Source organism: Musa acuminata, chromosome BXJ1-4 (assembly GCF_036884655.1).
Source record: "Musa acuminata AAA Group cultivar baxijiao chromosome BXJ1-4, Cavendish_Baxijiao_AAA, whole genome shotgun sequence".
Lineage (NCBI taxonomy): Eukaryota > Viridiplantae > Streptophyta > Magnoliopsida > Zingiberales > Musaceae > Musa > Musa acuminata.
In genome coordinates, this window is record NC_088330.1 from 41861199 (window position 1) to 41873352 (window position 12154).

Below are 12154 nucleotides of genomic sequence, written 5' to 3' on the forward strand. Positions count from 1 at the left end.
CACTAGGGGTGGTGGCCTCCTGAGGCCATGATGAACAGAGCATGGCGCAGGCTTGAGAGAACCAAAAGTTGCTCCTGTGATAGGGCACAAGATCTCATCTTGGCACTTATTTTGCTCCGTTTAAAGTAGGTCATCTCAGACCACACCCTCCGCTGCTCCTCCGGGCGTGGATGTCTGTGCCCAGTCCCAAAAGCCAACACAAACAACCCCACATCTGCCATCACCAAGTGTGGGAACTTCCAGTTTCTCTGCCATGACATTTTTACCTTTTCTGTGGATGGATGGATGTGGTGGGGATGGTTGAGTAAGGCCAAAGTAAGACACTAATACACCTCTCAGGACAATACATGTTCCAAGGGTAAGACACCATTGATATTCCTATTCTTGCACAAAAATATATGTTACACAAAATCTGAGCAACAAGGCTTCAAAACGATATCTGAGCAATGCGGCATGATCGACATATACATTTCAATATCAAATTTTGATCAAACTAATAAATTGCAGTACCAACTCGATCAGAAGTTAAAATCATGATAACGATGACATGCATGACTTGGAATGAAGGCATTCATGGTTGCCTTGTCCTTTAGATCAACTATTGCTCACAAAATCGATTTAACTGTAACTCTGTTCCAACCTACCTGTGAACCTTTCAGGGCAGGGACTCTGCAGAGAAGAAACCCACCAAAAAAGAAACAGAAAAAAAAAAAAGAAAAAATTTACAAATGATGGTTGTCAAAATAACATATGTACACTCGGGCACTCTTAACCCCACTTCACCTAATCCTGGATGCTCTGGATTTCACCCATCATTATCCGATTGCTGACCACGTTAAACCCTAAGATCGATGCATTCACCTTCTGCCCTTTCTTCCCCTTTTTCTTCGCTCGTCCTTTGGATGGCCCGTCTAACCCTTCTTCTGCACCATCAGCTTCAGTGGCAGCTGTCGTGTTAGAATTGCGATGACTCGCACTCCCAGTGGATGGGTTATGGGGCTTCTGCAACTGGAAGGCAATTTCGAGGACATCTGATGGCAAAAACTCTTTGTAGTTGAGGAACTTGTCGATGAACTCATGATTCGGGTCCATTGAACCGAGATTCTCCCTCAGTAGCATTTCAGCCTCCGAAGTTGATTGCTTGATGCAAAATTCCAGAAAACTTGTATCTGAAACAAATGGGAGGATGAAAGAGTGATCAGTCTTGTATTGATCATGGAAAAAGAAACAGAACAAGCCAGTCTTGATAGTTAATGATACCATTAGTCCCCGTGAGACGGATCCACTCATTCACACACCAATCCCTAAATTCCATTGCTTCTGCAAATAAGAAATGATACGAGACAGAATTGTTAAGAAAAATATCATAGGCCATATCCATTGCAGGCTTTACCTGAGTTCTCTGTCACAGAAACACCCCTACCTTTTGAAACTGATGGACTGGGGCTAGAAAAGGATGAAAGAGACTGATCCACTGGTCTGCTTCCTGATGGTTTCCGACCTGATCCTGCTCCAGAAGCTCCTTTCGAAGTGGTTCCCTTAATTCCCCAGCTACCAGAGCTACAAGTCAGCAGGAAATCAAATGTGTTAAGATGGCAATTGATCTAAAATAATGGCTAAGAGCCATTAAGGCATACAATATCAACAAATATACATGCTTTCACATTCCTGTTCTCACCAGTTCAACCTAATTCGGTGCTACCAAAGCATCCACAGTTGTTATTACTAGTTTAATCACAGGCTTAAATGCAGAGCATGTTAAAGACAATCCAATTTGAATAAATAACTGAAGATGATGAAGTCTAAAAAGTAACGAATGAAGTTCACCAACTAATAAAAAGAAATAGGAGACCAACTGCAATAAAAATCACTGATATATAACCACAGAAACCAAATAGAAAATTGGGGCTGAAAAAACCAAATAGTTAAATACCTAGACATAAATGATGTGAAACTATCACAAACCTTTGAAGTAAGACATTTCATCTTGAACCCTTACGAACACAGATGCTCCCTAATACTACAGTGAGGCATCTATTCTATGACAGCGATGATCTGTGGGACCTAAATGCAGCATTAAGCCACTAGAAAATTTCTATATATGTCATAGCAAAAACAAGTAACAAGTACCAGCAGCAAAACACATTTGGAAGGAAAAGAAAAAAACTAACAGCTTCAAAATTCAAGGTTATACTTATAGAGGAAAACAGTAGCGATGGGTAGGCCACCTTAAATAGAGATTCAACCAATAAAATGGCATGTACAATTAGCTCTTCGGAACATTAGATTTTCCTACTGCTTGATCAGGAAAAAAATATTATTTCTGTAAAAAAGAGGCTGCTCTAGTGCTCATGCAGATGTTATTCACATTCACTAAGGTGAAAAGGTCAAAGGTCAAAGCAACTCTATCAGACAGCTCTTTGCCTAAACCAACAGTTGTTGCAAAGCCCCAGTATACTTGAATAAGAGGACCTTATTAAGGCCAAAAACATATAAAATGAGTAGCAATTTTCCAACAGTAGAATGAATCAGGGCACAGAAACAACATAAGAATTTCATTGAAGCTTAATACCACGATTAATAAGGTATGCATAAGCTGCCAGAAACTGTTCCTAGTAAGTTAACAGCTTAAGGTAAAAAACATTTCTTCATGCTATATTTGACCATCCACACATACAACACCTTCTAGAAAGGGATGTTAACAATAAGGCATACTAACAACAAGGTATTCTAAAAAGATCACTGAAAAATAAGCAACACGTGGAATACATAATAACAAAAAATTTTGTGCAAACATAAAAAAGAAGCAGCCATGCTGACAGTTCTGTGAGGTGATCTCAATTGATACTATGACGAGCCAATGTTTACATTAAGAATCTTCAAATTAACCAATTCCAGATGAAGTTTTTGGTCGGAAGACATAACAAGTGACAAATCTGATCATACAGATTTATAACCTTGATAGAACTAAAATATGAACAGTAAAAAATTCCTAAAACTTGGTCGAATAGACCAACTAATAAAATATTTGTAGCAAACAAGCACAACCAGATGAATATAATGGAAGGAAACCAATGAAACCAGTCATACTATAAGAGACGAGAACAGGGAAAAAAATGTCAGCAAAATCAACAAAATAACTTGTGGCATGGCAAGTGAAAGAATAACATGCAACAGAAATGAACTTTGGAAAACCATTCCAAAGTACATACCTTTTGGGATTTGGTTTGGTTTGATCAAGAGGCCCCCAAAACAGATCATCTTCATCTCTAGATTTCGGAGCTGGAACTTGTGAAATGAGCTGAATGGATGATGCAGTGTTGGATGGAGATGATCCAAATAACTGCCTAGAAGTCCCACTTCCACGACTAATATGGCTTGGTTGTTGATTCACAGGAGTTGGTATTGGAACTTGCTGCTGCAAGGTTCCTGACCTCTTCTCTTGTTCCATCTGAATATCTCTCAGTGGCATTGGCCTCTGAGGCTTCCCAGAGTCACCAGACCAAGCCGGAGGAGGTACAGAGGTTGCTTGATCCCCCTTCCAAAGAACAAAATCCCCTAATGATGGACCTGTGGGTGGAGCAGGTAAATAATCTTTATCTTGTTGCGCTTGGCGTGTACTTTTAGCTTTTTCAATAGGAGATGGAGCTGCAGACAATTCAGATGAGACGACTGACTGTGGGATCTTAACTACAGAAGCTTTTGACTTTGATGCCTTCTTGCGGGCTTTTCTAGTGTCTTTCGCCTCAACAAAATCATCATCATTAATAGTAGATGTATCAACATGGGCCTCAGTTATTGATGGGGACTGCAGAAGTGAATCCTGAGCATTATTAGCCAAAGGCTCTATATCTTCTTTATTTGACTTGGCCAAAACTTCTTCAGCCAATAAATCATGCAACTGACTTTTACTGTTTTTTGACTTCAGTGTATTTTCAGAGTTGACTAGGAGAGTACTTGTTGCAGCTTGGATAGTATCATGACTTGATTTACTCTCCAAATTCGTCACTAATCCTGCCCAAGGGACTGACAAGATTCTAGCAGACGTAGCTGTTGCAACAATTTCGGAATGTGATGTTTCTCTCTGAGCCCTCAGCTGTTCCTCCTGTTGTATCTCCAAAAGTGATTTAGGCTTGAGCCCTGGAGTGGATTTCCATGCCCATTGAGACAAGGTTGCCTTTGGATTGGATGTCAATGTCCCAACTGCTCCAGATTCGGCTTCTCCTCCACTTAAAGATTCACAAGTCAGTAGATTCACTGAGGATGATATATGTGATCCCTGAGATTCGGAAGGTTCAGTGGAGGATGCAAAAGAAACTTCACCTCCTGTCCCAAAGGAAGGCCCATAGAGAGACTCATCAGTATGTGTTTGCACTTCAGATTTAGATACATCGGCAACTGGACCAACGATTCCAATGCCTGTACTTGATTTCTGGCCAGAAACAATTTTCCCAGGATCTGAAGATATCTTTGTCTTGGATTTCTTTTGTTTTTTTGATTTCTTTTCAGAAGCTTTTTTTACTTCTTGTGCTTCTGCAACCTCTTCTTTATTAGAAGTCAGTTCAGTATGGCATCCGTCAGTAAAATCTACTGAAGAAATGTTAGTATCATGTAGTTGATCAGAGATTGATGATACACAATCATGAGATGTCCGACTGTCCTCAACAGGTTGTAGATCATTCGGAGCATCAGAACCAAATTGTGCCAGCACTTGATCCTGGGATATCAGTGGTGGTTTATGGACTGCTCCAACATCACCCAAGCTTTGACTAATCTTTTGGGTATCAAAAATCACTTCCTCAGGCTTCTCCATAGCCTCTGAAAAAGTCAAACTAACAGACCTCTCCATAGCCTCTGAGAAAGTTGAACTATCTGCCATCACTGGCTTTGTTACAGTAGCAGGATCAACACTATCATCATTTTCCAGTGAAAATTGGGCATCTGATGCTTCAGCTGTTTGGTCAATGATCTGATGTGGCAAGTGCAGAGGTCCAGAACTTACTGAACTGACATCTAGTGTGCCTTGTAAATTTAAATTTGGCTGATAAGATAGTTGTCCAGTACGTTCATACGCAAGGGGCATCTGCTGATTAATTTTAAGTGGCTCATGTGCTCTCTGAAGCACAAGATGGTCCATAGCAGAATTGTGTGCTGGCATCACAGCAGGTGCTTGTCCATAAGAAGGATCACCAAACTGTTGATGAGATTGATGACCAGATAGGACCTTCGATAAAATATGTTGCTGCTGCTCTTGCTTTTGCTGCTGCTGAAGCAACATAAACTTTTCCAGCAAAGGCAGTTGAGCAGCAGGAGTCTGAGAATGCAACTGAAGCTGCGACAATAGATATTGTTGTTGCAATAGACTTGGCAAACGAGGATCCTGGTTTATCTCAGAAGAAAGCATTTTATCAGGTGGGACTAAGCAAGAAGAAAGATCACCATGTGTCGTGAATAATTGAGGCAACGGTGGCTGATTAGCTGATTGCAAAACCTGCCGTTGAACTCCTAACCTGATCTGGTTAGGCATATGTTGATTGTAATGCATGCTTACCACATCAGATGGATATTCAACACCGCCACGAATAGGATTGTTTACAGTTGGAGCATTTGCAAAGTTTGAATGAGAAGATACAGCAGAATTAGCAGACTGTGAAGGAGGTTTATCTGCTCCAGCATGGAGGAGAGACAACAAGTCAACATGCTGAGGAGACTGAAGAATCTGGGGGGACGAGTCCCCAGCTGAAGGCAAGAGCTTAGCATGTGCTACAGAGGAATCTGAGATCATATTTGTTTTCGAAGCCATTGATGATGCATCACCCCCAGACCGATATGAAAGAGGATTCAGTGATAACCTTTGCCTCTCCAACAATTTAGCTTGGGCCAAGAGGTAATTCATATCATTCCCATTTTCACCAACCACAGAGGGCAAACAACTAGAAGAACTCCCTCCAGATTCTTGAATACCTGCATCAAATACAACAAAGTGAGGACATGAACAATTGCTGCAAAATTTCTTATCTTATACAAGCACGCTAGGAATCTAAGAGGAAAGACAATGCTTACACATATAGGATTATAAAAAAAATTTAATTAATATATCATGCACCTCTAGTAATATTGTCAAATAATTATGTGCCAAATAAGTCTTTTAATCAACTAACCAACCTGCACTAACAGAAAAGTTATCTGAAGGTGAACCATTCATGTTACCCGACATCAATGACTCCAGAAACCGATTTTGTGCTTCAGTTGCAGCATCATGCATGTTTCTTTGTCCAGTCTTAAAAATATTAGTTTCACCAAGGCCTGCGTAAATGCTATTAGAACTAACTATTTTTCCCTTATGAGATTCATCCAATGAAACACTGTGTTTGACCACACCAAATCCAGGAGGTGGCCCTGCCTTCATTCGTAGGTGAGGCATAACATCCCCAAGTGGCAAAAAAGGTGCATCCGCTGGAGAACTTGCATGACGGACTTGCAAATCAATGCCAAAATAGCCTGCTTCAAACCACCCAATAAGATCACCACCAGAAAAAGGACCCTGAATTTGACCTTGGGGATCTTTGTAGTATAAAGAAAGATCTTCTGGAGAAGGGGGCTGCAAATTCCTGGCAATTAACATATCCTTGGAACTAAAAGGATCGCCTTCTTTCACAGATTCAGTTGATTGCCTTTTAGTATACAAATCACCCTTTGTATCCAAATGAAAACCAATTCCTTCAGTGTTTTGCCATTGACTGCCATCTCTGTAGAATAAAGGGGCAACAGTAACATTATTCTTAGATTCCACATCTTTCTGCAAATGGAAGGACCTCATATCTAACTCCATTGGTCCAACTCCCAAAGAAAAATCTTTCCGATCATGTGCAGAACTATGTATATGGTCCCCAGCTGACTGAGATCTTCGTGGCACAACATAACGAGATGAACTTTCCAACCAGGTCGCTTCTTTAGTAATCATTTTAGCAGCACTTTCTAGCTCTACAAAGAGCAACAACAAATGTCAGAAAATAAAAATTGCATCCAACAAAACACAAGATTGCCTTGAAACAAAAATGATGTTGAAAACAAAGAGAAGATTGGTATGATTCATCAACTGCAGGTAGGAAATGACAAAAATACTTATTATAAATGCTCGAATTTAAACATAAGATATGAACTGATTACTGAAGAACGTGAAAAAAAAAACTGTATCCCAAATCTTAAATTGTTGGCTAAAATCAATGTACCTTTTTCATTTACTTCATTTGGCTGAATTAAAGAGCTATTCAAATTTGCGTCCACCTTTGAAAATTGTCCAAGCTGATAGTACCGTTTTTCGTATGATGGGCTCTCCAAAGGGCCACAATTCTCACTTTTAGTATTGTCAACGTTATCATCTTTACAACCATCACCAGAAGTCAGTAGATCATGTCTACTACCTGTCCCCAAAATTTTATACAAAACAAAAAGATTACTGACTATAAGGAACAATCAAATATCTGGTATGGAATGAAAGTTAGCCAGAATCTGAACAGCACCTAATTTACTTTGTCTAGATAAGACAGTGTCTGGGTTAATTTTCCCAACTGAGCTCTCCTTGGAAAGCTGAGGAGCACCGCTGCTCACAATTTCCCCTTTGTCGATTCCCTTAATGATAACCTACTTGGACACCAAAAACATTAGGAGATGCACAAATAGAGAGCAAGCATTACCAAGAAAAATAATCTAGTTGATTACCGATTCATCAGGAGTAGGAGCAAAAAAAGCTAACGGCTCCAAGGGTTCAACTTGTGTTAGGGAAGGAACTTCAATAAAGTCACCTATTGACAATCTAAGACTTTGTACATCAGATGTCCTGTATATATCAAGCAATTTCATCCTAGTATATCTTAAAGTTGAAAGATCTCCAGATGCACCATCAGGTTTGTCATAGGAAAGACCAAGATGCTGTAAGCGTGGAGCATCACTGTTTGTACTACTCATTATAGGGTTAAACCTTCCACGGCTATTAGGCAAAGATGATATACCATTTTCTGTTCTTACCCTACTATAGCCAAACGTGTTAGGCTGTTTGACAGGCATCTGTAATTGGTGAGAGGAATCCCCCCTTCCACGACCCAAAAGATAGTTGGACCTCCAAGAACGAGAAGAATGGTCATCTCCTTCTGTCTCTTTTCCATGATTGTTTATGTCTTTTCCATGACTGATAAGATAGGGTACAGGTGCTCCTTTTTCAGAAGTTCCATTACCACCTTTGCTGGAGTCTGACCACTTCTCATGCCAGCTATCAGACTCCTTATCACCTGGACCCCAGCGTGTGTTCCATTTGCTCTCACGACGCTGGTCGCTTTCCTTGTTACCTGAATCATTCCACCTTTCAGATGGAGCACGGCGTGCATCACCAAAATTCTTAGAGGTATTTTCAGACCAGCGCTCCATCCTGCGAGCTTCACCAGGCTCCTTGTCTCCCTCCCTCCAACGGTCTCGTCGAATGGCAGAATTAGTTTCCCTTTCTTCATCATGCCAGTTATCTCGGCGTCCAGAATCTGAGTCATGCAAGATTGGTCGGAAGACATACTTTTTCTTCCCAGTGTTAGTTAGGTCTTCACCGGCTCCTGATGTCTTCACACCATCTAGCCTATTGTCTTGATGAGGGCCTAATTCCTATATGCACATAAAACTTCAAAGTTAAATGCTATACTAGCATCAGAAATCATTGCTATATAAAAATTGCTGCCGAATGCCTCCACAAGAATGAGAGACAAAGAAAGAAGTAACAAGTGTGAACCATATGAGTCTTACTTCACCACACACAGAATCCTAACCTTACTATCAACAGCTTTTGATATAAGCCACTGAGGAGAAAGAGGTATAGGATTGTCAGAGCGTTGAATGTCTGCAAAAGTCACAACTTCAGTAGAAAAAAAAATTGTGCAATATTATTTCACCTAGTAAAAAAATTGCAAGAGGTAAGGCTCTCAAAATCAAATAATAAAAAAAAATCCTTTTATGGCTTAACAGGATCAATAAGACTAGAGAAAAAGCATGAAGAAGCATAAGACTCTGCTGTTCTGCTCATGGATAAACAGTACCCAATTAAACTTTCATTGTGATCAGACAAATATTGCAGAATGACATTGACAGCAACAAGCCAAAAATAAAAATGACACAGGTTAATTCCCAAGTGATTCAAGTCGAAAACATGGATCTAACTATCTCACAGTGATGTGTCCATTTGTGCAAGGGCCAATATTTCTTCATTGCTTATAACGGTGTATCATGCTGCTTGCAAATGACAACTTATTTCAATTTGCAAACGCTACATAATGAGATGACACATTTACAAAGAAATAAATCTGTCGCAGTTTGCTATTTCCTAAATTTCATAATTTGACATCTTCCTTCCTCTATGTGATACACAGCAGAAAAAAAAAATCTAGACAGACTATTACCCAGATGTCAAACACTGGTTGCACCTTTCTTGAATGGTTATTTTACTGTCAAACTCAATAAGACATAGATGAATAGATGTCAAACACTGGTTGCACCTTTCTTGAAGGGTTATTTGATAGTCATACTTGATAAAACTTGAACTCAGATGAATCATTGACAGGTCTGAATCAGTAGACCAATCTTCCAAGTTCCAACAGCACTTTTTTTTTCTTAATCCTTTTTCTCTATAATCCTAAACCACTTAAACAGACAGACACTATGGCATATGTCTTGATCCTGTAAACTCCAAGCAAACCAAGTACAACTGGCCATAAGGGACAGAGAAACAACAATCATATGTTAACAATGTCAAATGCAGGATAATTTAAAAATATAAAATATGCAAAGCTCCATAAGGATGAAGGATACTCCAATACATGGTGAAAGATCAATGATTCTTCTCGGCCATGCACTACTTTTGTGACCACTCAGATATCAGAAAAGCAACAAGATGCCTTTCCACCTTGCTTGGTTACCTACCTATAGTCATAGGGACACTCGATTTTTTTTTCCTTTTTTCTTGTTCCCCCAAGTGCCAAAAGAATAGATTCTACATTTGTACAAATTGAATCAGAGGCGCCATCCTGTCACAATAATTCTTGTCTTCCAGACTCTCTTCAATGGTGTGAAGCAACGACACAAATTAACGGAGAACATGATCAACAGTCCAAACATTGCTCCATTCTTATAGAGTAGAAGGATTAAAATTGTTACCGCAAACCAGATCAAGATTCGCACGATTGTGACGAAGAAACAAAAAATCAGCGGGTCAACAAGTATGGTGTTTTCCAGAAAAATTAGCGGTAGAACGAAACATCCAACGGAAAGACCAACAGCAACAAACACCGAAACCCTAGAAAAAGGAGGAGAATCGTCTCAACGCCAAAGAACAAGAGCGCTCAAGTCGCGACGGATTTCAGACGAGGAGACACGGAGCACGGGCACCCAAACCAAGAGACCCGGTAACGGAGCTAGGGTTTCCGCGTGATCGGCGGAGGCAGAGGCACAACCTTTGGGGTTTTGGTTTGGCGGGGCCTCCACGGTCAGGCCACGGCGGGAATCGGCATTACTGAGGTTGGCCATCGTTGGCGGCGGAGGTCGGTGCTCGGAGGCGGAAGGGAACCGTTGAAGACTCTCTCTCTCCCTTGCTCTCGCTCTGTGGTGGCTGCACGCTCGAAGGGGAAGACATCGAAGAGGGGGAATAAAAAGAGGCCGTGGGGCAAGCGCGACCCGGTCTGGCGCACGTTGGCGCGACCCTCGGAATGTTTAACCCACCGGGAACCTATTCGTGTCCCACGGTCCAAGTCAATCAAAATCCACCGTCGATTCAACGATCCGACGGCTCATCTCGCTACCTTCTTTCGCTCGCCCGGTTGATCAACCGCAACCGTGCGCCGGTTGACGGAACCTAACCCTAGTGCAGTCTTCACATCTTAATCGCCCGGGGCCGAACCCGTGGACCCGGCTTGGTCAATCAGGATCTCTTTCATGGGTCCCGCCTTGTATAACGCTTAAGGTACGGGATCGGGTGAAATCAACTACTTTGCACGACCACGTACACTCCCCACGGTTACGATACCCGCGGGGACAAAGAAATCCGACCGCTCCTCGTGCGGCAACAATCGATCAAATGGTGAGAAAGAAGACTAAACCGACAAATCAACGGTGAGGATTCCGCGTTCGGCCTTTCCGGATCCCCAGTGGTTCAGACGCGAAGCAACGTACCGTTTGTGGACCTAACTGGTACGGGTCCGAGTTGGACTCGGGTCCCAGGAAAGTTGCCAATCCTATTGAAGCTAGAGCGTTTATTTGATTGATGTGCCATGTCATGCAATTTTGAATGCTTAGATTCCAAGCAAATGCTAATTGTGAACATTTATTTAATTGAATACATTGAATCACAAAATGTAGTGGAAAAGGAAGAGAAAAATTGTAGCCATTATTATCTTTTCACTCTTGAAATCTTCTTGAGCATACACTGTCGAGATGCTGTTCTTAGACATCGTCTGGGCCTGCCTGCTTCTTCACTAGGGTCGGAGGATAGGAGGCTGCGGCTCCCGGAGGCGGCAAGGGGACGCCGTAGACCTGCGATCCGACGCCGGCGCGGACATCCTGCCGCCCCTTCTTCCTTCCCAGGAAGTAGCAGCCGAATGCGAGCAGGATGGCGAAAAGGATGAGAGGGAGGGAGATGACAATGACGAAGCCCATCACTGCCCCAATTCACAAGCTTCCGCTGCTGCTGATTGCAGAGAGAGGAGGAAGAAGAAGAAGAAGAAGAGGGATACTTGGATGCAACGATGGAATTGGAAGGTGTTGATCGGCGAAAGGCACATGAGCGAGATTTAAGTACTGCGTACGGGGATCTCCGGTCACACTCCGTGCAGTGATTGACTGAGGAAGTAGCCAAGTCTTATGTCATTATGCCTCTGTGACCGTTGTCCAACGTTCAAATGCTTTGCAGGTTTGACATCACTGTGATGGACTTGATTAACACTGCAGTGAGACTAAAGGCTCTGAGTGTGTCTTCTTTGCTCATCTCTCTCAATGTAATATATTACTAATCTGACAGCAGTGAGACTTGATTATAAGTTAAGCCGAGTTATCGGGTTCGGATATCCACTAATCAAAACTAGATTTGGATTCGAAAATTAAATATAGCTTTAAAATTAATCGGGTT

General features: G+C 41.6%; 1 protein-coding gene across 1 annotated transcript; it reads right to left on the reverse strand.

Moving 5' to 3' along the window:
- Positions 1–556: 556 nt before the first annotated feature.
- LOC135671762 (protein ESSENTIAL FOR POTEXVIRUS ACCUMULATION 1-like) lies at positions 557–10669 on the reverse strand. Its single transcript, XM_065179946.1, has 10 exons — positions 10488–10669; positions 8811–8881; positions 7723–8649; positions 7524–7644; positions 7233–7424; positions 6166–6984; positions 3213–5964; positions 1424–1560; positions 1261–1320; positions 557–1169 (listed from the first exon to the last, which is right to left on the reverse strand). Exons 1-10 carry the CDS (start codon positions 10558–10560, stop codon positions 784–786), a joined length of 5538 nt encoding a protein of 1845 aa, XP_065036018.1. The 5' UTR covers positions 10561–10669; the 3' UTR covers positions 557–783.
- Positions 10670–12154: the final 1485 nt, after the last annotated feature.